The sequence below is a fragment of the Chionomys nivalis genome, chromosome 8, assembly GCF_950005125.1.
Source record: "Chionomys nivalis chromosome 8, mChiNiv1.1, whole genome shotgun sequence".
In the NCBI taxonomy this organism is placed as follows: Eukaryota; Metazoa; Chordata; class Mammalia; order Rodentia; family Cricetidae; genus Chionomys; species Chionomys nivalis.
This window is the reverse complement of record NC_080093.1, coordinates 85007165-85033549: the sequence shown is the minus strand read 5'-3', so window position 1 is coordinate 85033549 and position 26385 is coordinate 85007165. Positions and strand designations below refer to the sequence as shown.

At 37.4% G+C, this 26385-nt stretch overlaps 1 protein-coding gene across 2 annotated transcripts in view; it reads left to right on the top strand.

The window, feature by feature from the left end:
* The window catches only part of Usp47 (ubiquitin specific peptidase 47), a 100421-nt gene that overhangs the window by 47073 nt on the left and 26963 nt on the right, over positions 1 to 26385 (top strand). For both annotated transcript variants that reach the window (XM_057779509.1, XM_057779508.1), the window contains 8 exons: positions 3234 to 3379; positions 4482 to 4561; positions 6805 to 6954; positions 19034 to 19129; positions 19219 to 19371; positions 21881 to 22048; positions 25356 to 25487; positions 26034 to 26110. In XM_057779509.1, the coding sequence (XP_057635492.1) occupies positions 3234 to 3379; positions 4482 to 4561; positions 6805 to 6954; positions 19034 to 19129; positions 19219 to 19371; positions 21881 to 22048; positions 25356 to 25487; positions 26034 to 26110 (1002 nt within the window). The remainder of the gene's footprint in view (positions 1 to 3233; positions 3380 to 4481; positions 4562 to 6804; positions 6955 to 19033; positions 19130 to 19218; positions 19372 to 21880; positions 22049 to 25355; positions 25488 to 26033; positions 26111 to 26385) is intronic.

The window sequence follows — 26385 nt, the reverse complement described above, 5'->3', positions numbered from 1 at the left end:
TCATTTTTATTGTTTGTTGCCTGGTAATAATTATATTTTAGGCTCTTGGGCAGACGGAGAAGGAGTAAAACTAAGATATTTTTTTAAGTAGTTTGTAGATCTGTCTATAATAACCATCTGTTATGTAATTTAAGTAATATTTAGGGTCAGCTAAATGCCACAAGAGCTGAGAACAAAGAGATATTAATGAAACATGGAGAAATGGATGGTTTAGTGAAATGGATAGGGCTTGAAATAGGTCACGAAGTAGGTATGTTTGGCCAGGTTGACAAGAAAGAGGACATTGTATCCAAGGAAACTTTTTAGAAGTCATAGTGGATAGTTAGTGCTCCCTAATTGTGTCAGGACTCTTGGGAGCACTTTTATATACCCACCCAGTTCTCACGATGGCTGTGAATTGTCTGCTTTTGTTACCCCATTTTGTAAAAGCGGTTCCTAAAGACACAAATACTGCTGAGGCCACACTTAAATGCCAGGACCCAGTCTCTGATGCTCCTGTACTGTAGCTGATGGCAGTGAATAGAGTGGGTTGCAGAGACCCCTAGATGAGCACAGCTGTCAGCACTCTGGAAGGCGAGGTTAACGGTGGGCTAGAGCCTGCTGAGAAGGTTTAAGTAGTCCAAGATGATTGCCTGTTACAGCATATTTTGCATGTGGGTATGTATCCCAGGTCCTCCTTGTTTAACTATGGATTCTGATACTCTGAAGGTGGCCTGCAAATTTACAGCTCTGTAGAAAAAAAGAGTACCTCAGGACTGTTGAGGTAGCAAGCATTCCTTGGACAGTGACTACATACCATGAGTTCTATTAGACACAGAGTTCACAGTGTTAATAGGACAAGTTCCTCCTTCAGAGCTTCCATCGAGAGCCTGTATAAATAAATTCATTTTACAAGCACAGTATGTCAGGAAAGAAATAAAGCAAAGTAAAGAGAAAGGGTTGAGCTGGGTTACAGTTTTATACACTGAGGAAAGGGAAACAGCCACAAGAGCAGCTTTCATGGTAGCCCAAGAGCTGTAAATGCAGAAACCTTTGGAAGCCAATGAAATCCACTATGAATAGGGATGAAGGCTAAGGCACAGGTTCAAAGAGGAGGACTGGATTCTTTGAGATTGAAACTATAGGTGGAAGTTCAGAGCAGGTGGGCTGAACAAAGCCTGGCAGCACTGATGTCTGAGTACAGATAGACCTAGGAGGCCTGCACTGCTGTGTGGGGCAGCACAGTAAAGGATGAAGTTGCATATTTATCTCTTGTGTATTAGCCGACATAGACTTAAGTGTTAACTTGGAGGCTTGTGATACATTATATGACTTCTTAGGGAAGCTTATGTAGTGCATTTGAAAGTGACGTGAAAGAGATCCTTGGGAGGTCCTGTCATTAAACCAAGCCTGGGTGCATGAGGTCAGAATGGTGATCCTGGGTAGCAGTGGTACTTCTGAATGAAAACTATGATGACATACTGGCATCATTTTTATAGTAATAAAGGAGAGGGAAGAATTGAATGTGTCAACAAAGCGTCTAACTAAATTGCAAAATTGCAAATCTCAAGAGATTTACAACCTCTTAAGTTTGTAATAGAATTTGAGATCCTGTAATGACAGACCTAAGAACCTTTCATGAAGATAACTAACAGGAAAGCTGGTGACTGAGTATAGAGGAGGGAGAGGGTTAAAACATATTTGATCTCAGAGATTGGGTATAAAAGAAAGTAGATTAGAGGCTGGAGGACTTGTCTGTGGGTAAAAGGGGCAGGGCCACAGAAGTACAACCCCTCAGTCCTAAAATACAAAAAAGTACTGAACACTTAAAAGAAGGGTATAATCAAAATCATTTGTAAACTGCAGCATAGGAAAAGTAATAGTCAAGCCTCCTTTTGATTGATAGTTTCAGACAGGACACCATCAATAGTGTTCTGAACGTTTGGAGCTTGGCATTTTGTTCTATTACATACAGCATCCCTTAAGAGCTTGTGGGTGTGTTAGCTAACTGTGGTTACCCAGTCTTTTCTCTGCCATGTGATCCTAAGTTTTTCATATGGGGAATTCACTTGCTGAGGCAATCCCTATAGCTAAGACTAGATGATCACTTATAAATATGTGAGAATAAAAATCTACTGGGATTATTTTATTTACTCAATAGCTTTTAAATGTTTTATGGTTGAATATTTGAAACATTTAGAAATGAGGAAATAGTATCATGAGTCATCTGCTCTCATTACCCATCTGTGAATGGCACTAATTGGTAATCTAGCCTTTCTATATCAGCAGTTTCAACCTGTGGGTTGTGACCCCTTTGGGTGCCAAGTGACCCTTTTCACAGGGGTTGAATATCAGAAATCCTGCACATCAGATATTTATGATTCATAACAGTAGCAAAATTACATTTATGTAATAGGAACAAAAGTAATTTTATGATTGGGGGTCACCACACATGAAGAACTACCTGTATTAAAGGGTTGCTGCATTAGGAAGGTTGAGAACTGATGGTCTGTGTATAAACTTCCATCCCAGTGACTTGTAGGCATAGCTCCATTTCATTTGTGATAGAATGGCTCAGTGTTAGAGTTCCTGTGATGGTCACATAACCTTTGTTTGTTTTTGTTTTTGTTTTTCGAGACAGGGTTTCTCTGTAGCTTTGAAGCCTGTCCTGGAACTAGCTCTGTAGACCAGGCTGGCCTCAAACTCACAGAGATCCATTTGCCTCTGCCTCCTAAGTGCTGGGATTAAAGGCGTGCACCACCACTGCCCGGCAAACACATAACTTTTTAAACCATTTGTTTAATCAGATCCAGTCAAGACTCATAGTTGATCTTAATGATCAATATGTTTCTTAATTGATTTAATCTGCTTTAGATCCATCTGTTCTCCTTGTAATTCCCTGAACATGTATATATTGAAAGCTGGTGTTATTTGTCTTAAGTTTTTTCCAGTTTGGGTTTTAATGTTTTGTTCTTGAATACTCTGCATTTTTTGTGAATTACTTATTAGGACAAAGTTTGGTCAGATTCAGATTTGACCCTTACACGTAAGTAAGCTTTGCCTTTCATTCTCCAGACTAGAGCCACCTTGTTAAGTTTATAAATTAGAGAAAAACTGATTTATTTAATAGTTTTAGTTAATATCCAAACTTTGTGTATTACCTAGAATTAAGATCTTATGTGATGATTTTGGTATTAATTTTGTTTTAAAGCATGGAATCATTTTATATAGTTAACATGATCTCATCCTCCTAGGTGGGAATTTGAAGAATCTGAAGAAGATCCCGTGACAAGCATCCCGTACCAATTACAAAGGCTTTTTGTTTTGTTACAAACCAGCAAAAAGAGAGCGATTGAGACCACAGATGTTACAAGGAGCTTTGGATGGGATAGCAGTGAGGGTAATAACTCTCTTAATGATAACAACTTCTAGTGTTCAGAGACTTCTGGACCAGAGCATCACATATCTATAACACATCAACAATTTAATGATCTTTACTTGAAACATACTGGTTTTTGCTTGAATGTTAATTTATTTTTAGTTATTAAGCTCTGAAAGATAAATTTTAACCAATTAAGGTTCTTTGTACAGTTAAGTTTAGTATGTTCTAATTTTTTGTTTGTTTGTTTGTTTGGTTGGTTGGTTTTGAGACAAGGTTACTCTGTGCAACAGCCTTGGCTGTCCTTGAATTCTCTTTGTAGACCAGGCTAGCCTTGACGTCACCGAGATCTGCCTGCCTTTGCCTCCCAGGTGCTGAGATTAATGGTGTGTGTCATCTCCTCCTGGTTTGGTATTTTCTTTTTCTTTTTTTCTTTTTTTTTTCTTCCGAGATAGGATTTTGCTGTAGCTTTGGAGCCTGTCCTGGAACTCAGTCTGTAGACCACGCTAGCCTTGAGCTTACAGAGATCCGCTTGCCTCTGCCTCCTGAGTGCTGGCATTAAAGGTGTGTGCCACCACCACTCGGCTGTATTTTCTATTTTTAAGGGGGCAGGTTTTTTTACTTTGTTACTTTAAAAATATTTCTTTTATTTTTTGACATTATAATATAATTTCATCATTTCTCTCTTCTCTTTTCTCCCTCTCAGCCCTCTCTTATACCTCTCCTTACCCTCTTTAAGAATTTTTGACCTCTTTTCTCATTAATTGATGTTACAAACGTATTGTAGATATATCCATTAGGACTGGACTCCATAGTTCTGCATTTTGATTGGTTGTGGTTTTCTGTCTGATGCAGAGAGAAGTGTCCTTAATGTGGGGTGTCTAACATATTTCTTTACAATCGAAACTAACAAGTATTCCAGTACCAGAAAGCTACTTACACAACACTGGTTTGATTATTTGTCTCTGTCTTGCCATGGCTGTAATATGTCTTCCTATGTTCTTAAGAAGCTTTCAGTTATTTAAAGTAGACCTGTATATGTTTCTTTTTATGTTGAAATAGTAGTGCAATGTTTTGTTATGTTGTTTGATACTATTTTTAATTAAATTTTGTATTAAAATAGCTTGGCAACAGCATGATGTACAAGAACTATGCCGCGTTATGTTTGATGCTTTGGAACAGAAATGGAAGCAAACAGAACAGGTAACTTCTCTCTCTCAAGCTGAGGGGACTATGTTAAGAAGTCAGTTGATATCTTAAAATGACTTTTATTCTGTTGGAATTTTTTAAGACCTGGGCATCAGTCTACTACATCTGGAATTGGAATTACTAGACTCCCATCTGCTGTTGATTGAGTCCTAAGCATCTTCTTTAAACTACCCCAAACCTCAGCTTCTTCATTGTCCTAATAGGGTTTCTATTGCTAAGGTGAAACACCATGACCGAAAGCAACTAGGGGAGGAAAGCATTATTTTGCCTTAAATTTCCACATCATAGTCTATCACTGAAGGAAGTCAGGACAAGAACTGAAACAGGGCAGGAACCTGGAGGCAAGAGCTGATACAGAGGCCATGGAGGGGTGCTACTTACTGGCTTGCTCAGCCTGCTTTATTATAGAACCCAGGACCACCAGGCCAAGGGTGGTACCACCCACAATGATTAGGTCCTCCCACGTCAATCACTAATTAAGAAAATGCCCTACTTCTTATGGAGGCATTTTCTCAATTGCATCACTCTCCTCTCTGGTTACTCACTTGTGTCAAGTTGACATAAAACTAGCCAGCACATTCATCATCAAAATAAGGGAATTGGTCTGCATGCGCAAGAAGGTCTTTTTCCACTCAACACAACTGCTGTTTAGGGGGATAATTTCGAGTATTATTTTCATTTTTTTTTTAAATAAATACCACATATAAAGTGTTTTCATCAAGCTTTGTCTTCATTTGCCCAGTCAAGTGTAATCATGTACTTTGACATTTAGGGTCCTTATTTGTATGACTTAACTCACCGAGTGATTTGACTCTGTAGGATTCAGTGTGGATGAGAGTATATAGACTGGGTATAATAGAGTATCCCAGGGATGAAAGAGTAAGAGCTAAGGACCTGACCTCTGATTGGAATGATGCGGTTGCTTGGAAGAGAATCTTTTAAATGGGGTGGGAATCCTTTTGTACATTATGAAATCAGGTTTAAGGGGTCTATACCTCAGCTTTCAAAAGGTGACTAGAAGAATATAAAAGAATTTATAAATAGGAATAACTACTGTTTTGTAACTATGTTTAGTTACATAAATTATTTCTTTGTGTGGGGAAATAACCAATTTTTTTAGGACACTGGTTTTGAATTATTTTGAAAAGTCTTATAGGTGCAGATATAAGAATATCTGCCTGAATGGGGCAGAAAAATGAAGACGAGTCCATCAAGTCAGTTGTATTGGAGTAGGCATTAGTGGATCCAGTCTGAAGGTGTGCGGATCCACCTTGCACATTTTAGCAGATGTGAATTTATGAGGAAGAAAACTGTTAGTGTGTTTTCTCTTAAACTTGTTTTTATTTGAGAGATGATGAAAATCATTTAAACACCTTGTGACTTCTGCATAATTCTATGGGAACTGAGTGATTTTATATAGATGGTATTAGGGGCTGTTTTTTCTTCATAGGTCAGAAGTTACCCTTCCTCCTTGTTCAGATCTCTCTCTCTGTGAGTCAGGACTTCATTAAGATCAGCTGAGACATTCTTACTGACTTCCTAAAAGTTAGTACAAGAATCTTGAGGCAAGACATTCATATAAAGGGTCATTGCTTAGGGAATTATCTGCGTACTCTGAGTCAGAAGAGTCCCAATTGGTTATTTGGGAAATAGGTGAGAAAGATGCATTCTTTTAGATGATGATATTTTGAGGAATTAATTTTAAGATGTTGTTCAAATTCATATCTTAAATTTTTGCATTGTTTCATTTATTATTAATATTTAATTTTTATTTTCCCAAATTAGTGGAATTTTATAAATAAGAATACACTGTGAGACTGGTGATGTTTGTGTAATATAGTCAAGGCATAATAGCTCTTTAGCTTTGTAACCACACACCTGAAATGTGGCTTAGGACACATTCTGTCTAAGGAAAAGAACATAGAGTGTGTTGATAATTGACGTCGTCACCATCTGTTTTACTACTTGAAAATTCTATTGGTTTGGGTTATTGAAATAGTTAATTGTATACATTCTGTTTTAAATTAATGTTAATCTAATTTTATTTCTTATCAGGTGATTTTTTTTTGTCAAGTGTCACTTTTGTCCCTTAAAATTTTAGATATATCTTAATTGGCTTTCTAAAACTTTAATACTAAAAATCATTATCATCTTGTGTCTTTTCTAAAAAGCATTGATTACATTAGGTATTAACTTAAAGTGGCTTATGTTTTTTAAAATATGAATGTTATTTTTAGGCTGATCTTATAAATGAGCTGTATCAAGGCAAGCTGAAAGATTACGTGAGGTGTCTGGAATGCGGTTATGAGGGCTGGAGAATTGACACGTATCTTGATATTCCTCTGGTCATCCGACCTTATGGGTCCAGCCAAGCGTTTGCTAGTGTGGTATGTACCTTCCGCTGATTGTATGGTATTTTTACACAGTACACAATAGGAAAGCAGTGTGACCTCTTATCTGGTGATAGCATCCAAAGATATACCTTCATGGGTTGTTAGTCATTCTTGTACTTTGCATAGCAAAATCTAGAAGAGTTTTGACCCTTCAGTGAATCCTGATCCTACACGTAGAAGAGGAAGTATGAACAGAAGAGATGTAGGTGTCTTCTCTATATATGATTGAATTATTTTGCCTTTATTATTTTTTCACCCTTATTTTTTTAACCTCTGTTTTATAAATGATGTTTTAGCCTCTTTGGGGTGGGGACATAGAAGAGTCATTTGTTCTATACATTTTTCTAAATCTGGAAAATAACCTCTAGGACTTATGATAAAGGCTTGTTTACTTTTTGTTTTTAAGAATCAGGCCTATTCTGAGTACTTAATTGCAAAGAACATTGATATGAGACTATAATCTCAGCACTCACCAGACTGAGGCAAGATGATCAAGTGTGTATGTGTGACTAGTCAGCCTGGACACATGGAAAACTGTCCATAACCCTCTATGTTCCTTGAAATAGCGTAAGCATTGTATAACTTGAAAGTCAGAAAGATAATGTTCTATTTTCATATGTTGAGTGTCTAATTGGGAGCTTGTCTAAAGTTTTCCCATCTGTCTCTTCTTGGCATCCATATTTTAATCACTGTATTGTCTTACTCATTTTTATTGAGATAGATATGTGTGTGTATTTGCTTAGACAAAAGAAACTCAGGGAAAGAGTTGTTGCTGCTCAAAATTAGTGATCAAAAACATTTATTCAACATGTTTATATGCTAGGGGAGCCTGTAGAGATAACTAGAACATCTTTAGTTATTAGTAAGTTAGATTTTGAGACTATTAGGCCAGGCTGGCTTTGAACTCACTGTATAACCAGAGATGACCCAGATTTTAATTTTTGAAGTAGTCTGTTGGTAAACCTGAATCTTACTGATTTGGCTAAGCAACAGTCTTAGCCCAGAGTCATCCTGTCTCTCCTTCTTCAGAGATGGGATACAAATATGTGCCACTACAGACAGCACTTACCTGGGTACTGGAGACCCAAATCAGGCTCTCATGCTTACCCAGCAAGCACTGTGTTGACAAAGCTGTCACTCCATCCCAAAACAGCTTTAAAAAACAGAATTTTGTAATTTTATTGCTCAAGGCTATTAGCAAAAGCTGGTGTTTTTAAAACGGTCTCATGTTTATCTTCTCAAATAGCACCACTAATAGTATGGTTTCGGCTTGAATCCTTATAGGTTAATGGAGTCTTTTCAGTTATTTTTCTAAGATTTATCTTATTAGTATTTATGTGTCTCCAATGTGTGCAAGTGCCCAAGGGAAGCTAGAATAATTGGATGCCTCGGAGCTGCAGTTGAAGACTGTGGCCTGCCCATCATGGGTGCTCAGAACTGAACTTGGGTCCTTTGCAACAGCAATAAGTACTCTTTACCTCTGTGCCATCTCTTCAGCCCCAAGTTCTTTAGCTTCTATATTGCACTGGGAGATAATGAATAAGAAGTTTTGAAGTCAATCAGTGGGAATCAAAACAACTATCCAAGTTAAAGAGCCTTTTCTGGATAGTGTAAGATCAGTCTCCTTTACTACACTGTGTTAATAGTCTGCTTCCTGGTGATACAGAAAATACTTGTTCAATTTTAGTTGTATCAATGCTAACTGCCATTCTAGGTGTATTGAGTTGTCCTTGACTTGTGTTTCATTCTTATTTTTCCAGTGTTAGTCTATTTTGACAATTCAAGGTAGAAGTGACATACTGAAAAAAATGAAAAATTAATAGATTTTTGCCTTTTAGTGACTAATTTTTACCTAATTTTTAAATACTGACATTGCTCTGGTAAATATACTGAAGAAATAGAAGTCTCAGGTAAAACTAACAATTTTTTTCTTTTTTATCTGCTTGAAGTGTTTTTGTTTTTTGTGAAAGGTGTTTTTGACATAACTTGGATGTTGAGGGAGCTGATTTGTGTGTGCAGCAGAAAGGACTGCTTAGCTGAATCTCCCCCCATTGTTTATTCACCTGCTGATTTACTGCCATTTGTATGAGTGTATTAGAGACAGAGTTACTTGGAGGATACTTTTGGAGAAGTGACTAGTGTCACATTTCTAAGTACAGTTCTCCGAAGGCAGGAGACAGTGCCCGCATTGAAATAGGGGGAGTGGTGTTTGGTAGGAAGGGGAAGTTCAGCTATGACACAGGATGAGAGCAACTTTTAGCATACATGCACTAATGGGGCTTACAGAGGAACTCAAAACATTGTCGACTTTGCTGGAATGTGCTGTGGAAAAGTACAGCAGGTTAAATGACCCAAGATAGGACTTCTTTTGAGTATACTGTCTTCAGAAAACTTGAGCTGGAGGTTAGTGACTTTTTATTATTTTCCAATTACAGAACCTAGAAACTACATTTCATAGGCCACAGGCATCGTGTAACATCTAAATATATGCCGCTGTTTGCCATTATGTATTTGTTAATTCATACGTTTTAAAAGAATTTGAAGAATTGAAAAGAATATGGATTGTAAAAATTGAGTCAGAAGAATTATTAATTATTTATTATACTTAAAATTTGGACTTAATTTTAATTGAACTCTTAAAATTTGTTTTGTGCCATTTTTTAGTGAACTGGTATTTTTGTCTTAGTGGATGGATATTTACAGATAACATACACCAATGTACGTATTAAAAATATATGGGCACATGCAACATTGATAATTATGTGTTCTGTTTATCGTGGTTCTGTTCTCTAAGCCACAAAATTAAAGATATGTTAGTCAGGTAAACGTGGAGTTTTTTAGACAAGTCTCTGAAGTTCTAATAAAAATGTAAGTATTTTCCTTTAATCTAAAATACGTGTTATATGAGTAATTAAATATTTTCATATTTAAATAAACTGAGAATAATATTTAAGGTTAAAACATGAATAAGCATTTATCCAATTTTAACAATCCACTTAGAAAATTAACAAAAGATATTACCAACATTTCGTCAGAGTAGACATTCAGGAAAGAACAAACAACAACAGCAAAATCAATAAGCATCTCAGTAATCATAGGTCAAGTAGAAAATCTCAATAGGAATTTTAAGAACTTTTGTAGTTGAATGAAAATGAAATTATAACATCAAATTTGAGACACAGGTGACACAATTTTGAAAGGAAAGCTTACAACATTGGATGGTTCATTTAAAGGTGAAAGTGTCAAGTTAGTAATCTTAAGGATTCACCTATCCTGGATAAAGGAAAGCAAAAGAAACTCAGTGAAAGCAGTTATGTAATCATAATACTTTCTAAAAAGAGTAGAGATCAGTGAAGAAAGTGAGGGACTAGAGGTAATCAGTAAAGCATTTTGTTCTTTCTAAACATAGGTTTTCAAACCACTACAGCAAGACTAACAGAAAAAGAAATGACAAAAACTGTGAACATTAGGATGAAAAAGATGTCACTCACAGGTTACTTAAGCACAACTGCAACCAAGTACAAATTAGATGATTCAGAAGTCCTGTGACTACTGAGCTACTTAACTTCATAATTGACGAATTTTGAAAAAAGATATTTTCAAGTTTGAATTGTTTCAGTGGCACTTGTACTAAAAATTTTAAAAATATGAATTCAACATGATCTCTTTAAAAAAAAAAGGAAGAAGAAAAATTCCTTCTGTATCTAGATTGTCTAAGCAAGGATGCTAAAGATTCCTTCCATATCTTGATTGTCTAAGCAAAGATGCTTGTTCTCACAGCACTTTGTTCAGTGTGGCTAACTCAGATAAGTGGGAGGAGCAAGGACTAAGCTGACCTTGTGTTTTTAATATACATAGTTGTATAGAAAATCCTAAAGTGGATTTAAAACAGGCAGATGTTGGGCGCCATTCTGTAGTGGGAGCTGTGGGCCTCTTCCCATAGCCCGGCTCCTACATGGTTAGCTTTATACCCAAAATAACAACACACAAATTATATTCTTTTAAACACTGGTTGGCCCATTTCTATTCATGTGTGTAGCACCCCAAGGTGCGCTTACCGGGAAGATTCTAGCCTACGTCCATCCTGGGTCGGAGCTTCATCACACCTGCTCTGGAGAGGAGAGCATGGCGTCTGTCTCTTAGAGGAGCTGGCCTGCATCTGAGCTCACTTCCTCTTCCTCCCAGCATTCTGTTCTGCCTACTCCACCCACCTATGTTCTAACCTATGAGGGCCAAGCAGTTTCTTTATTTTTTAACCAATGACCTTCCTCCATCATTTCTCCTTTTTCTGTTTAAACAAAAAAAAAGAAGGCTTTAACTTTAACATAGCAAAATTACATATAACAAAACAGTTATCAAGTAAAAATTACAATATTTACATCTATTTTATCTTTATCATAACTAAGGAAAACTATAACTATAACTAACTATTCTTCAACTCCATCAAAGACTCGAGAAGGATACAATATTACCCAAGCAAACAAGAAATAAGCAACTTTCAAACTCTAGAAATGACAGAGACATCTCACTGTCTTGACAGTCACCCAAAATTTCTCTGTACCGTTGGGGCATCCATCTTCGGCCTACAGGTCCATGGTATCCAGAGACATTTCCATAAAGTAGGAAATTTCAAAGGCAGTTCAGTCACTATCTGCTATGTCCTGCAGAATGTCTCACAGACTCCTTCATGAATCAGGAACCCCAAAAGATCATCTCACCTTTAGAACAAAATAAACTAAAATGAGTTTACAAGACTGTAAGATAAACATTCAAAAGTCATTGTAATTTAAGGTACTAGCAATGAATATTTGAAAATGAGATGAAAAATAATAGTATTGCTTTCAATCCTAAAAAAATAAAGTTCAAGTGTAAATGAAAAACTAACAAAAAAAAAAAACCCTACATATATTGAACTCCTTTACTGAAAACCAGAGAATCTCTGGAAAAGGTGTTTAAATGGAAAAATCTTCATTGATTGAAGTAAAGATATCAGTTCTTCTAAAATTACATGGTTCTTATGAAAGCCACCAAGACTTTTAATAGCATATATTAATAGGAACTATAAAAACCAACATAATTTCTTTTAAAAAGAGTAAAGTGGAAAGAAAAGGTCTACCTAAATTGAAATGAATGCTACTTAGCAATAAAAAGCCTTTTCATATTCCTGTAATTATTGGGGTACTGTAGTATTGGCAAAGACATAATTGAACAGAAAACCCAGAAATAGATCCATACACATTTGCCCAACTGAGTTTTTGACAGACAGGGAAATAATTCAGGAAAGGTAGGATGAAATATTCAAGTAATGGTGCCAACTGACTACCATTAACATCTATCTCACACAGATGACCCTTGCTAGGGCCTGATTTTTGATCCCCAGAGTTCACATAGAAGTTGAACATTTTGACACACACGATTGCTGGAGAGATGTAGAAAGGAAGATACCCAAGGTTTGCTAGTGTTTGTAGGAGCCTGCTTGTTTGTTTCCCGGTTGCCCAGACTCCCGAAATAATCACATGAAGCTATATTAATTAAATCACTGCTTTGCCAATCGCTTAAGTGTATTGCTAGCTAGCTCTTACAACTAGAATTAACCCATTAGTTTATATTTTACTACAAGGCTTGTGGCCTACCGGCAAGGTTCCAACAGACAGCTCCCATCTTTCCCCTATGGCAGCTCCTGACTCCACCTTATTTCTCCCAGCATTCAGTTTAGTTTTCCCTGCCTAGCTCCACTCTTCCAAGCCATTGGCCGAAAGCAGCTTCTTTATTTGTTAACCAATAAAAGCAACACATATACAGATGAACTTCCCACATCATGCTAGGAAGATACCCGAGGTTTGCTAGAAAGATACTCAAAATTTTCTAGAAAGAACCCTGAGGTTTGCTAGGAAGATACCCAAGGTTTACTAAGAAGATATCCAAAGTTTGCTAGGGCGATACCTGAGGTTTGCTAGCTAACCAGTCTTAATCATGTTTGGTAAGAGACACTGTCTAAAACAATTGAGGTGAAAACAATTGAGGAAGACATGTAACATTGACCTCTAACTTCAGTATGCAGACACATACCTATACACATGCACACGGTGACACATACACACAAAATAATTACGGCATTTAAAGCTGCTGACAATGAAGAGAAACTGGGTTGTGTTGCTGGTATAAATTTAACATTACAGGTTATCTTTATGAAACTGAATGTGTAATTGACACAAGTCCCAGTAGTTGTATTCTGGACCATTTATCCAAAAGAAATGAATTCATGTTCATATAAAAATGTGTATATTGATATTGATTGCATTTTTAATATTCAAAAACTGAAGTAAGCTGAGATTTGCATTAACAAGTAAATGAAGAAATTGCAGTGTGTATAAGCTATGGATACTGATTAAGCAGTGAAACGATCAGATGGTTAATACAATCACTAATTTGAATGAATGTGTAGGAAATGATGCTATATGGAAGAAAGCTAGTTGCAAAAGTTGACATAGTGTCTGATTTCATTTACATAAACTTGGTCATGTAAATGTTTTTATGACTGCATTTTAGAACTGCACCACAGATGATATATATGCATAGAAGTTAATACACATACTGGGACAAAGAGTGAAACTGGGACTGAGTGGGGAATGCAGATCATATTAGTGTCCTTCTCTCTGTTATGGTGTTGTGTAGTTTACAAAACATCACTTTTAGGAAACAGGGCAACTTATACAGAATGTCTTTGTGTAATATTCATTCTTGCAACTATGTGCAATTTTATAATTTTAGAAATGAAAATTTAAAAAGATGAATGAATGACTGGTTGTAGTTGTGCCTAGATTACGTGCACTACTCTAACCATGTTAGCCTGTCATTTACATGACTTATCAAGTGGGTAGATGAATTGACATTAATCTTTCTAACTAGCTTATTTAATTTTATAATTACTTTGTTGACACACCATTACAAAGCTCATGATACATTAATTCATCTTTATCTGGTTTCTGGAATATCTCCACATACCCTTCCCTAAAGCCCAAACACTGGATATAATGGAAATAAAATCCATGTAACACAGCTTCTCCATTGCTAGGAGATGGAGGGTAATACACTGTTTATAAGTAGCAAAGTGAATATGAAGTTTAAACAGACTTTCCATTGCTGCTGCTAGCCTATGTGTCTGAAGCATATATGTGGGTTATGTAAGAAACCAAACTATAAAGAGGAGAAGCACACTCAGAAGTACCCATGCCCAGTGAGTGAGCATAGACTGGAGCCTGATAATCTATGGTGCTAGCTATAGGGAAGGAGTTTTATAGTGCTCAAGATTAGGAATAGCAGCCTTGGAAGTGAATAAAAAAGACTGGTGCTTCAGGATCAACAGGGAGAAGTAAACAAAAAAAAAAAAAAAGGGAAGAAGTTGCCTACAAAAATTAAAGGAGACCATACTTCCCTTGTATGTATCCAAGAAACCAATCTTTACTAAACTAATAAGGAAGGTGTGCTCAAACTAAACAGTGCTATACCCAAAGGATCAGGAGGATCAGATTTTGGATTCTCTTGTCATAAAGACATCAGTATTTTATAGTGTCTGTTCCCTTCCCTCTCCTCTTGTCTAATGCTGATCAGCTCAGGCTGCCTGATGCTATCTATTGAGAATTATTCCACACACTACCCACAAGCTGAGGGAAGAAATGCCAGTAGGAGCAAACCATAACAGTTCTTTTTGGTTTTTTTTGGGTTTTTTTGGGTTTTTTTTTTTTTTTTTTTTTTTTTTTTTTTTTTTTTTTTTTTTTTTTGGTTTTTTCGAGACAGGGTTTCTCTGTGGTTTTGGAGCCTGTCCTGGAATTAGCTCTGTAGACCAGGCTGGTCTCGAACTCACAGAGATCCGCCTGCCTCTGCCTCCCGAGTGCTGGGATTAAAGGTGTGCGCCACCACCGCCCGGCACCATAACAGTTCTTAAACCAGCAACAGAGAGCCTGGGACCTCCACTGTCAGGAAAACTGAATTCATTAAATTTAAAAAGTAAAGTATCAGAAATGAAGACTATATTGAAATGGTCAAGAAAAGATGAAATTCTTTGGGCAATCAAAAATGAGAGATAAAGATGTGAAAAAGATTGTTGGTGAAGCAATTAGAACTGTGGGAAGGTGTTCCAGTATCAGAATGTGAAGAAAAACATGCTCCAAACTGACAACTAAATTGCAAGCCAGGAACACGTTCAGGGAATAAGAACAAGGGCGAGTCTCCCCTTGAAGTATTTCATGTAAATCACAAAGGTATTTTAATGAATCCTGAAACTCAGAAGGATAAGTTGTGCTGTTCTCATTCCTCCAAAAAAATAGATGGTGGTAGCAGACTAACAATCTCAAGAAACTTACACAGTGGTACAAGTCAAGATTCTCTTAAGTTATGACAGCAGTGAAAAGACAAGGTTGAACAGTCAGGTTCATTGGATACCCTGTTCATGAACAGAGTCTAATCTAACCACAAGACAGCATAAAACAAAGAGGGAGTGTGGGGTGAACAGGGGCATGATGTGTTACTTGTGTTAAAGTACAGAGAATACCCACCTCACGACTAAGGAAAGAGAGGGCCAGAGTAAGATCACAGGCTGCTGTGATAGGGAATAACAGCTAAAGCAAGTAATAAACACACAGCATCTGTATAGTAGTGATCAGTTTAAAGCTGAGCATGTCAGTCGTGCCAAACATGGATTCAGATAGGCATGTGTTACCTGTTGAAGACTTGTAAGATAGTCAAGACACTGCTAATGAATGCTCAAACCAGAGTTCGTAGGTTGATAAGGCCTGAGATTTTAGCATGTTCTGTATGAATCTTCCTACAGATTGCTTGTAAGCTTCAAGTGAAAGATACAAAATCTGTAGTGGACAAATGGACAACATCTTAACTAAGCAGTTAAGAACTGCACAAAGCCTGTTGTGACCAGGATGCCCTTAGAAGGTCTCACCATTACTTAGTAATCTAGCAAGTGATGTGGACAGTGATTCTGAGTATAGAGAACACCAAACAGGCCAGGCTGCAGAAAGTGTCATTAGATAGCTAGTGTCTGAGAGAAGGCTCTGTGGGTTAAAGAGATCTTAACACACAGCCTAGTATATCCTGTGAATATGAACTGCCCAAAGTACTTCATCAGTATTAAATTTCCCTATGTTTGGTAGCTGTATTTTTTATGTACAAAATCCCCACTCAAATATTAAGATGTAAAATATACTATGTGAACTTAAACTTATGGTTTGGTAAAAGTACATAATACTAGAGAGAAGTTTAAAAAAACTGAGCTTAAATTTATTTTAGAAAAACGTGTTGAAACAGATGTGTTGGAGCATGCCTTTAATCCCAGCAGTAGGCATCAGAGGCCAGCCCCGGCTATGTTAGTTCCCAAACAGCCAGAGCTACATAATAAATAGATTCTGTCTTTAAAAAAAATAAAATAAAACTCTTATGAACTGTCAGACAGAGATCAAGGTACAGTTTAATAAAATTAATTTTTCAAGTTTGTTGAGTGTTGCTCCCTCTTATTTTATTTGCTCTTTGTTTGTTTATTTTTATTTTTTGAGACAGGGTTTATTTGTGTAGCCTTGGCTGTCCTGAAACTAGCTCTGTAGACCAGGCTGACCTCAAACTCACAGAGATCCGCCTACCTCTGTCTCCTGAGTGCCGGGATTAAAGATGTGCACCACCACTACACCACCAGGCCCCTTATTTTATTTTTTAAACATAATTTTTTATTGACTCTTTGGGAATTTCACATCATGTTCCCAAATCCTACTCATTTCCCAGTCCCTCTATATCTACTCTTACCCACATAGCGCCCACCCAAAAGAAAATTTAAAGAATATTAGTTCAAAACAAAGCAAACAAAATGACCACTTTGCTCCTCCATCTTCCCACCTCTCCAACACCTCATTTGTTTTCGTGGCAATGGGAGCTGTGGTGTGTCAGGCAGTACACCCCTTTGTCCGCTCAGCTCTACTTGGAAATATTCATTGTGTAGTGTATTGACACCATCAATGCTTGACCCTCACCGAGACTCCTCTCAGGCATTCTGCTATTGCCCCAAGTTATAAAGATCCTGCAGCTATGGTTCCATAGGGCCAGTCCCTTCATGCACTCCTGCAGGTCATAGTTGGGGTAGATGTTGGGGTATGCCAACTCAAAGCCCTTGATGTTGGCCTGGGTGGTAGCTCATGTGGTCATTCCAGGCCACTGGGACCACTTCCCTCAAGCGAGGGGCAGAGCCAGCTCTTCTATGCCGTGGTGAAGAGTGTGACCAGCTCTTCCGCTACAGTGGCTGAGTGGCCTGTGCTGCTTCCTGGGGTCATGGTAGTATCTAGGCCCAGGCTGCTGCCTACGACTATGTCTGGGCCCGTGATCCTACCACAGCAGAGAGGGTCTGTGTTGACTCTTACTATATTTTTTGAGACAGGGTCTGTGTAGCCCTGGCTGACCTCGAACTCAAGAGAGATCGCCCCGCCTCTTCCTTCCCAATGCTGGGATTAAAGGCGTGTGCCACCACTCCCAGCACACTCTGTCTTATTGTAGATACTGTTTTATCAGTTCACACTCTATTTGGAAGCCTTCTAAACTTGGCTTCAGTCAGTGTTAAGCCATAGTTGTATTTTGCTTATTTTTTTGTTTTTCCAGACTTGGTTTCTCTGAATTCCTGGCTCTCCTGGAACTTACTGTGTAGTCCAGGCTGTACTTGAACACTCACAGAGATCCACCTTCCTCTGCCTCCTAAGCACTGGGATTAAAGGCATACACTACCCGCAGCAGCTGTAATTTTTTTAAGTTTCTTTTTTTTTGTTGTTGTTTTAAAAGGAATTTTTCATTCTTAGAATATGCTTCAGAGAAGTAATATTTTCTAAGTGTATTCTTGCCTGTGATTATCACTTGGTTGCGCATTAAAAAAAAAATCTTGCTACGCTTTCTCCCTTCTTGGTGCTTCCTTGTGAGATGAGAAAGAGTAGGAGATAGGATGAGTCGACAAACACTTGATTATCTTGTCAGTCTCTTATTTTGTCCCAGAGTAAGCTTTGTCAAACAGTAAACGGAGCTGTGAGCCTCGCCATTTTACAGTTAAGTTCGTTTAGCAAGCTTGAGCATTATTACCTTATGGGGAACAATGTGTTCTGTTTCAACAGAAAAACAATTGAAGATGCTTTGCCTTAGTGATTCTGTATCCTTTCCTTGGCATCCTTAGAGCAGAACTACTTTTCTTGTGTAAAAAAGATACCATCAAATGAAATTTGAGACCATACATCCATCTTAGTTTGTTGTATTGAGTATTGTTTTAATTTGAAGTTCTAGTGATTAAAGTTTTTATATCCACTGGCTTTTGTCTCTGTTAAGTTTCTTGCTGCTGTCTTAAGACTGTATTAAGAAGAAAAGCATATGGCTCTCCTGTGTGAACGTCCAGGAGCCTGCATGCCTTTGACGGCAAGAACAATACCACATGGCAGTAAGAGGGTTTTCGTTTTAAGTAGTGCAGGCCGCTGTGACTGTAGTGATTAAGGGTGACTATCTTTTAAAGATGGATCATATGAGGACAGTTGTAAGTGCCTGTAAAGAAAGTTGAACTGATAAAACAGACGTCTCTAAGATGCATGCTAGTACTTCCTAAAGATTAGGACTTTACTTTCAGTATCTTTTAGTTAAACATGACAATGTAAGAGTGAGAAGGGGGTTGGAGAGATGGCTCAGAGGTTAGGAGCATTGCCTGTTCTTCCAAAGGTCCTGAGTTCAATTCCCAGCAACCACATGGTGGCTCACAACCATCTGTAATGAGATCTGGTGCAGGATATAGTATATGTGATAAATAAATAAATTTAAAAAAAAAAAGTAAGAAATTAGGTATACAATACTGATCAAAGAAATTTTTATGAAGAATGAAGTAAAATAATTTAAAAATAACTTTTAATTATAATATTTTGCTGTTAATTTTGGGATTAGTTTTTTAACCATTCCATTCATAAGAGTTTTGGTGATTTCAGTATTTCTTATTTAAGACTTTGCTATTAAATAGTATTTTAAGTAATTATAAGTCAATTCCTTTTTTTCTAACCAGGAAGAAGCTCTGCATGCATTTATTCAGCCGGAGATCTTGGATGGCCCAAATCAATATTTTTGTGAACGTTGTAAGAAGAAGTGTGATGCTCGCAAGGTAAGAAGCATATGCATATTATTATGTAATTATCTGAGATATCGGTATTCAATCCATTTGTACCCCTAACCACACATGCTTCTTTTTAGGGCCTTCGGTTTTTGCATTTTCCCTATCTGTTGACCTTACAATTGAAAAGATTTGATTTTGATTATACAACCATGCATAGAATTAAACTGAATGATCGTATGTCATTTCCGGAGGAGCTGGATATGAGCACATTTATTGATATTGAAGATGAGGTAAATACTTACTACATTTTCTTGTTGTACTTTTCATTATACTCTTCGTTTTAATTGTTTTAAATTGCTTTATGTGTATGAGTGTTTTGCCTGGAGGCATGTTTGTGTGTCACATGTGTGTCTAGTGCCCTCATGAGCCAGAAGATTGTGTTGTAACCTTTGATACTAGAGTTAGAGACAGTTGGGAGCCACTGTGTGGAGGCTGGAAATCAAACTGGTGTCATCTGGGAAAGCAGCCAGTAATCTTACCACTGAGCTATTTATCCAGCCCCACTTGATAAGTTAAAACTGATGAATTTGAAGTGTCCTCTTAACAGCTTTCTCTTTCCTCGTGTTCTTCATGTGCGCTACATGAGAAGACTATTGCTGAGGATAAATGCTTTTCCTGACGGTGTGCGTTACATTTCAAGTATTCTTATTTGGTTGGAATAGTGTAAGCTATTCAAGAGACAAAAGGGTTTCACCTTTGGAATTCAAGATTGTCTCTTGAATTTGGGTATTAATCTTGTTTCATAATTTCTTCATTACTGAAACTGCTGTAGCTGAATTTCTCATGTTTACTACACATGCAGCACATATATGTGAGTGAATAAACAAAGTATTCCATGACCTCAGTGTCTTGTATTTGCGCTAATCCCCTTTACAGGAATTAAGGGACTTGGTTACTCTAATGGAAGGTTTGCTAGCTCTTACATTAACTAAGTTAGAAAGACAAACATACAGGAGGTTTTGTCTAGATCCCTTTTAAAATTTGTATTTTGTTTAACTTGAAACTTTAGTCTGAACACTTTAAATAGTTTGAACATGGAATTTTGATGGAAACAGACAGACTCATTAATTTCTTTCTACTCATTTACCTCCCAGGGTTTTCTAACTTTTTTTAATTAAAAAAAAATTGTGTGCTATCCTGCTTGATTCTCTTTGATGTTCTCCTGATCACATTGTATGAAGCATTATAGACAGGAAGGGTAGTTGTTATAGGGTGATAAATCCTTACTACTTCTAAGAGTTTTGTGTGCTTGTTTGTTTTTCTAATTACCAGATGTGAAATCTGTCTTCTAGGAGCTCAAAATTAATTATAAATAGTTGTCGAGTTTCATTTAATATTTGTCTTAGTTAGGGTTACTGTTACTGTGATGAAACACCAAAAGCAAGTTTGGATGGAAAGGGCTTATTTGGCTTATGCTTCATCATCACGGTTCATCACTGAAGTCAGGACAGGAACCTGGAGGCAAGAGCTGATGCAGAGACCATGGAGGAGTGCTGCTTACTGGCTTACTTCCCATGGCTTTCAGCCTTCTTTGTTAAGAACCCAGGACTACCAGTCTACAAATGGTCCCACCCATAATGGTTCTGCCCTTCTACATCACTAATTAAGAAAATGCCCAACTGGGGGCTGGAGAGATGGCTCAGTGGTGAGAGCATTCACTGCTCTTCCAGAGTACCCGGATTCAATTCCCAGCACCCACATGGCAGCTAACAACTTTCTGTAACTCCAAGTCTGATACACCCACACACAGACATATATGCCTGCAAATAAAAAAAAGAATTGCAAATAAAATAAAAATAAATTACTAGAAAAGAAAAAGAATGCCCTACAAGTTTATATGTAGCTTTTCTTACAGAGGCATTTTTTCAATTGAGGTTCCCTCCTCTCAGATGACTGTAGTATGTGTCAAGTTGACATAAAACTACCTAGTATAATATTTGTGTGAGTGTGTTGAAAACAGTGAGTTCATTCAGCAAGAAAACAAACTTTTCTGCATTCATCTGTATTGGGATTAGAGGTGTACACCGTCATGCTCAGCTTGCAGTTGTATAGGGTGATGTTCACCTTTATTTTATCTTGAATTAAATTTCCTTGAAGTAAGAAAACTACTGCACACTAGATACTTACTTTTAAAAAGTTACTAACAACAACAAAAATTATTCTTGCTGCATATTACTTGGTTTCAAGAAATTAAATGCAGTGCCTTATGCACATCGAGGGCATTCATCCTGAAGAAATCTTAACCTATGTCAATAAAAGCATTGTAGGTATGTGTATGAAATGTTAAAAGGAAGGAGAGGAGAATGTTGCTTGAGTTTCTAACAAGTAGACTTCTTCAGTTTAAGTCTGGATGACTGAATTGAAAGTAGCCAAGCATGGAAGCATGATGTCCCTGCCCTGAGTACACCAGACTAGAAAGTTCTCATGGACAGATAGATGGCTAGCTTCTCTTTCTATTTTGACACCTTACACAGTAATTAAAGACAGCATTTTGTTGGGATTGGGAGCCGAAGATGTAATTTGGAGCTTAGAATAGTTGCTGTCACAAATGCTATTGCAGAAAATGGTAAATTTTGTACCTAAGGTCTGACTTTAAGAGAAAACAGATAGTCTTAAAATAAATACTTCTCTTAATCAGAACAATATCAAACTATTTGAACATGGTAGAAGATATAGGTAAAAGTTTGAATATCTTTTCCTTTATTTGGCATAGATTCTAAGATAATTGTGTCTTATTAGAAATCTCCTCAAACTGAAAGTTGTACTGATAGTGGAGCAGAAAATGAAGGCAGTTGCCACAGCGACCAGATGAGCAATGATTTCTCCACTGATGATGCTGTTGATGAAGGGATATGCCTGGAGAGCAGTAGTGGGACAGAGAAGATTTCAAAACCTGGCCTGGAAAAGGTACCTTTTATGAAGTTTATTGGTATTAGATGCTGAGCATGCTAGGCAAGTAGTCCACCAGAGAACTATGCCCCAGTTCCCTGCATGTTTTAATTAGAGAATTTAGTGATTTCTGAACTTTTGTATTATTTTGTTCTTCATTTTTTAAAATGAACACTTTTTAAAAATGTTTTTGTGGTGGGTGTGATTACAATTGTATTTACACTTGGATTGCTAATTCCTAGGAAACTGTACTGGGTTGAAAGTTGTGTTGTGTTAGAATGGGTGCTGCCTATGCCCTTGGCATTTATCACATCTCCAAATCTTTCTAGTCACTGAGTTTGCTCATAGAAAAATGAGGATGTTTGACTTCATTTATTACATTTTAAGAATTCTGACAATAGAGCATTTCTGAAACAGTTAATAACCATAGTTACCTAGAACTTGCAATCTCAGAATTTTACAGAAATATAATGGGGAGGGGTTACTAATTATAATCAAACTTTAAATGTTACTACTAACCACTAGATATGTACCTGGAATCTCAGCAGCATTTAAGCAGCAGGATCTCTTTGAGTAACACATTCCAACCAGCAGGGGCTACAGAGTGAACCCTGTTTTAAAAAAATAATTTTCTCAGCACAAATTCTAGATTGCAGGTAAATTTTGAAACCTACCTGTTACTTACCTTGATTAATTTTAGTTTGGGCAATAAAATTTGAACTACACAAGTTTTTAGAATTTGTTCTAGAAGTTTCACTATGTAATAATTCTAGTCAGTTTACTTTTGTTTAAGACACACTTCAATGTGCTGAAACTTGATTTTGGAAGGTCTGGGTACTTTTTAAACCAAGAATAAAGAGGAGAGGACAATGGAAGTCTGCTCACTTATCATTTCCGAGGCCCTGATTTGTTCCCTAGTGCTGCGAAATGGAAGAAAGAGGAGAGCTCTCCAGAAAAGTGAATGAGCTCTAACAGGCCTGTCCAGTAGTACACACCTGTGATTCCCCAAATATAGGATAAAAGGCAGAGAATTGGCTGCAGGTTTGAGTCTAGCATGGTCTAACATAGCTTGTTCCAGTCCAGAAAGGGTTGCAAATTAAGATCCTCTCTCAAAACAAAACTTTAATAAAATCCTTGCTTTATCCATTTGAAGAATCTACTTAGGATAAACAGTCTTTTTTTTTTTTTCATAGCCTTTCCTGGAGACTCTATTTTTCTTTTTAAAATTATTTTTATTTTATGTGTATGGGTGTTTTGCCTGAATGTCTATACACCATTTGTGTACCTGATACCCTCAGAGGCTAGAAGATGGGGTCTAGAGTTGCAGATGATTGTGAATGCTAGGATTTGACTTGGGTCCTCTGGAAAAGCAGCCAGTGCTCTTAACCACTGAGCCATCTCTCCAGCCTTGGGAACTCTATTTTCATTCACTCCAGGTAGAGATGGTGATGACAGACCAGAGAAAGGGTTTCTTCCAAGTCCAGCTTGGTGAACCAGTGAGTTTATTGGACTTCTTTAATGGAGCATGATGACTCTTAGGCAGCTCTATCACCAAAAAGCCCGCTCCAAGCATGGGTAACTACTTATAAGAGTCTCCCTTTGAAGCACCTTGTTACTACTGCTTATATAACCTGAGCCTCTGAGTTGATAAAATCCTTGTGTTTTTAGGTGGTTGTGGAGTTCTTAAGACTATGCATATATTTAAAGATATGTATATCTTTAAATATATGCATGTATGTGTACCATGTGCATACTTGGTACCTGTGGAGGCCAGAAAAGAGTGGTTGTGAGCTACAATGCAGGTGCAGAAAACCAAACCTAGATCCTCTACAAGAGCAGCAAATGCTCTTTAACCTCTGAATTGTCTCTCTGACTCCCTTGTGAATTTCATATAAGTCTTCTGTGCTGTTATATCTTCCTCTCTATCATATTTGGGTTTTTTGGTTCTTTTGTTTGTTTGTTTGGTTGATTTGGTTTGGCTTTTTGAGATAGTTTCTTTGTGTAACAGTCCTGGCTGTCTTGTAACTCACTTTGTAAACCAGGTTGACCTTGAACACACAGAGATCCTCCTGCCCGACTTATTTGGGGTTTTGAAGTAGTCTTACTTTATAGTCTAGACTGGCCCCAAACTCACTATGTAGCCCAGAGTGGCCTTACGTTCACAGCTTTTGTCCTTTAGCCTCTCAAGTGCTAAGGTTATAAGCTTGAACTACTGTGTCTGGCTGTTCCTTGTTGTTTTTGGAGAAGAAAATACTGGTAGCCAGGATCTCTAGTAGTGCTCATTGTTTTAGGGGTGTGAAATGCTACGGCTTCTAAAAGAAAAAGTAATTCATGCTAGTGTCCTGGCACACTTGGAATGCTAGTCTAAGAGAGTCATAAGTTTGAGGCCTACCCTAGGCAACGTAATAGGTTCAAAACCACCTGGGCAATCTCAAAATGAAAAATAACAAAGAAAAGCAGGCATATAGCCAGATACTGGAGCACTTGCCTAGCATCTATGAGTTCACTCTCCACTACTAACAAAAGACCAAAGAAAAAGATAAGACAAAGGTTCTTAGTTTATTATAGACATCAGGCATGTTTAAGAGTTGAAAGGCCATAAACTGAGTTATTACAGAAATAGCACAGTTCGTTCTCTCTCTCTCTCTCTCTCTCTCTCTCTCTCTCTCTCTCTCTCTCTCTCTCTCTCTCTCTGTGTGTGTGTGTGTGTGTGTGTGTGTGTTTTGAGACAATGTCTCTTCTATGGAGCTGTGGTTGTCCTAAAACTTACTATGTGACCAGACTGGCCTTAAACTCAGAGTTCTGTCTGCCTCTGCCTCCCAGGTGCAGTAATTTAAAATATAAGCCAACCATTCCTGGCTTGGATTCATTATTATAAATAATAAATACCAAATTAATGTTATTTATTAAAAATACTGCATGAGTACATTAGAAGGTACTTCAAATTACTGTCAGAAGTAGAATTTTATTTAAAGACAAAAAAGCAATGTGTTGATAACTTCTTGATCTTGACTATGCAAATTAGTAACCCTTCTATTTAGTAGTTACTTCACAAAATTTCATAAATAATCAAGCATATGTTACAGACATATATAGTTCCAAAGATTACAAGACAGCATAATAACAATGTAAAGAAATATACTGAATGAAACCTGTTGCATACTAAATTTCTTGATGACTTGCTGTTTTAACGTTATCTAAGGGACAAGTTAGCTTACCGTAGGATAGTTGTCATGTTACTTAATTCTGCACCCTTAGGAAATAAAGGGTTTCAAATAAGGGTTTTGTAATATTCTCTTTCAAATTCTTTTTCTTCTCTCCTTAGAACTCCCTGATGTATGAGCTTTTCTCAGTGATGGTGCATTCAGGGAGTGCTGCTGGAGGTCACTATTATGCTTGCATAAAGTCATTCAGTGATGATCAGTGGTACAGTTTCAATGACCAGCATGTGAGCAGGGTAAGACTCCTGGAGTAGAGAAGTTACTCGGTGGCAGGGTGTTTATTCAGAGCAGAGATGCCTATGATGGTATTTCTCAGGTCCCCGTCAAACCAGTCTTTCATTGTTAACAGTGTCCTTGTTCTGCTTTTTTAGAACTTGTTAGATGTTTCCAATTTATATTACACCTTTCCTCTAGCCTTCACCCTTCTTATGTACGTCTTGTGAATGATGTAGGAGTAGGGTCCCTTGAGCCTGGCTCACCAGAGCAACCACTGTTAAACGGAATTATTGTGTGGTGCTTCTTGAAAATATCATGACATATCTAATTCAGAAATTAAAAGGTTGGATTAGAATTGGGCTTGATGGTTCACCAGTAGTTTCTAGCATTAAGGAGGCTGAGACAGGATTGCCCAGAGTTCGAGCCCAGGCCAGGCTACAGATTAAGTACCTGTCTCAAGAAGGAAAAAAAAAAAGACCTAGAATATTGGGTTACATATTTACATGTTGACATTAATGTAATGGTGTCATTGGTTTTTACAAAAGAGTAATGTTACAACTTTTTAGATAACACAAGAAGATATTAAGAAGACACATGGTGGGTCTTCCGGAAGCAGAGGCTACTACTCTAGTGCTTTTGCAAGGTAAGCAATAGCATTTTGATGCACTGGAGTGAGTTGTAGCTTCTCTGTGGATCTTCAGCCTTACCCAAGGGTCAGCAGACTACAAGCCATGGGCATCTGTTCATAAGTGCTGGCTGGTGTGTTCCCACTATAACAGCTGAGTTGTGGTCTATAAAGACTAAGTTTTTTCCCTCGGCTCTTTCTAGCAAAGCAGTTTGCTAGACTTAGCTGTAGTAGGCACTGTGGTGCACAGCCTTCTTGATAACTTCACTGTGTTACTAAAAGGTGATGTTTTA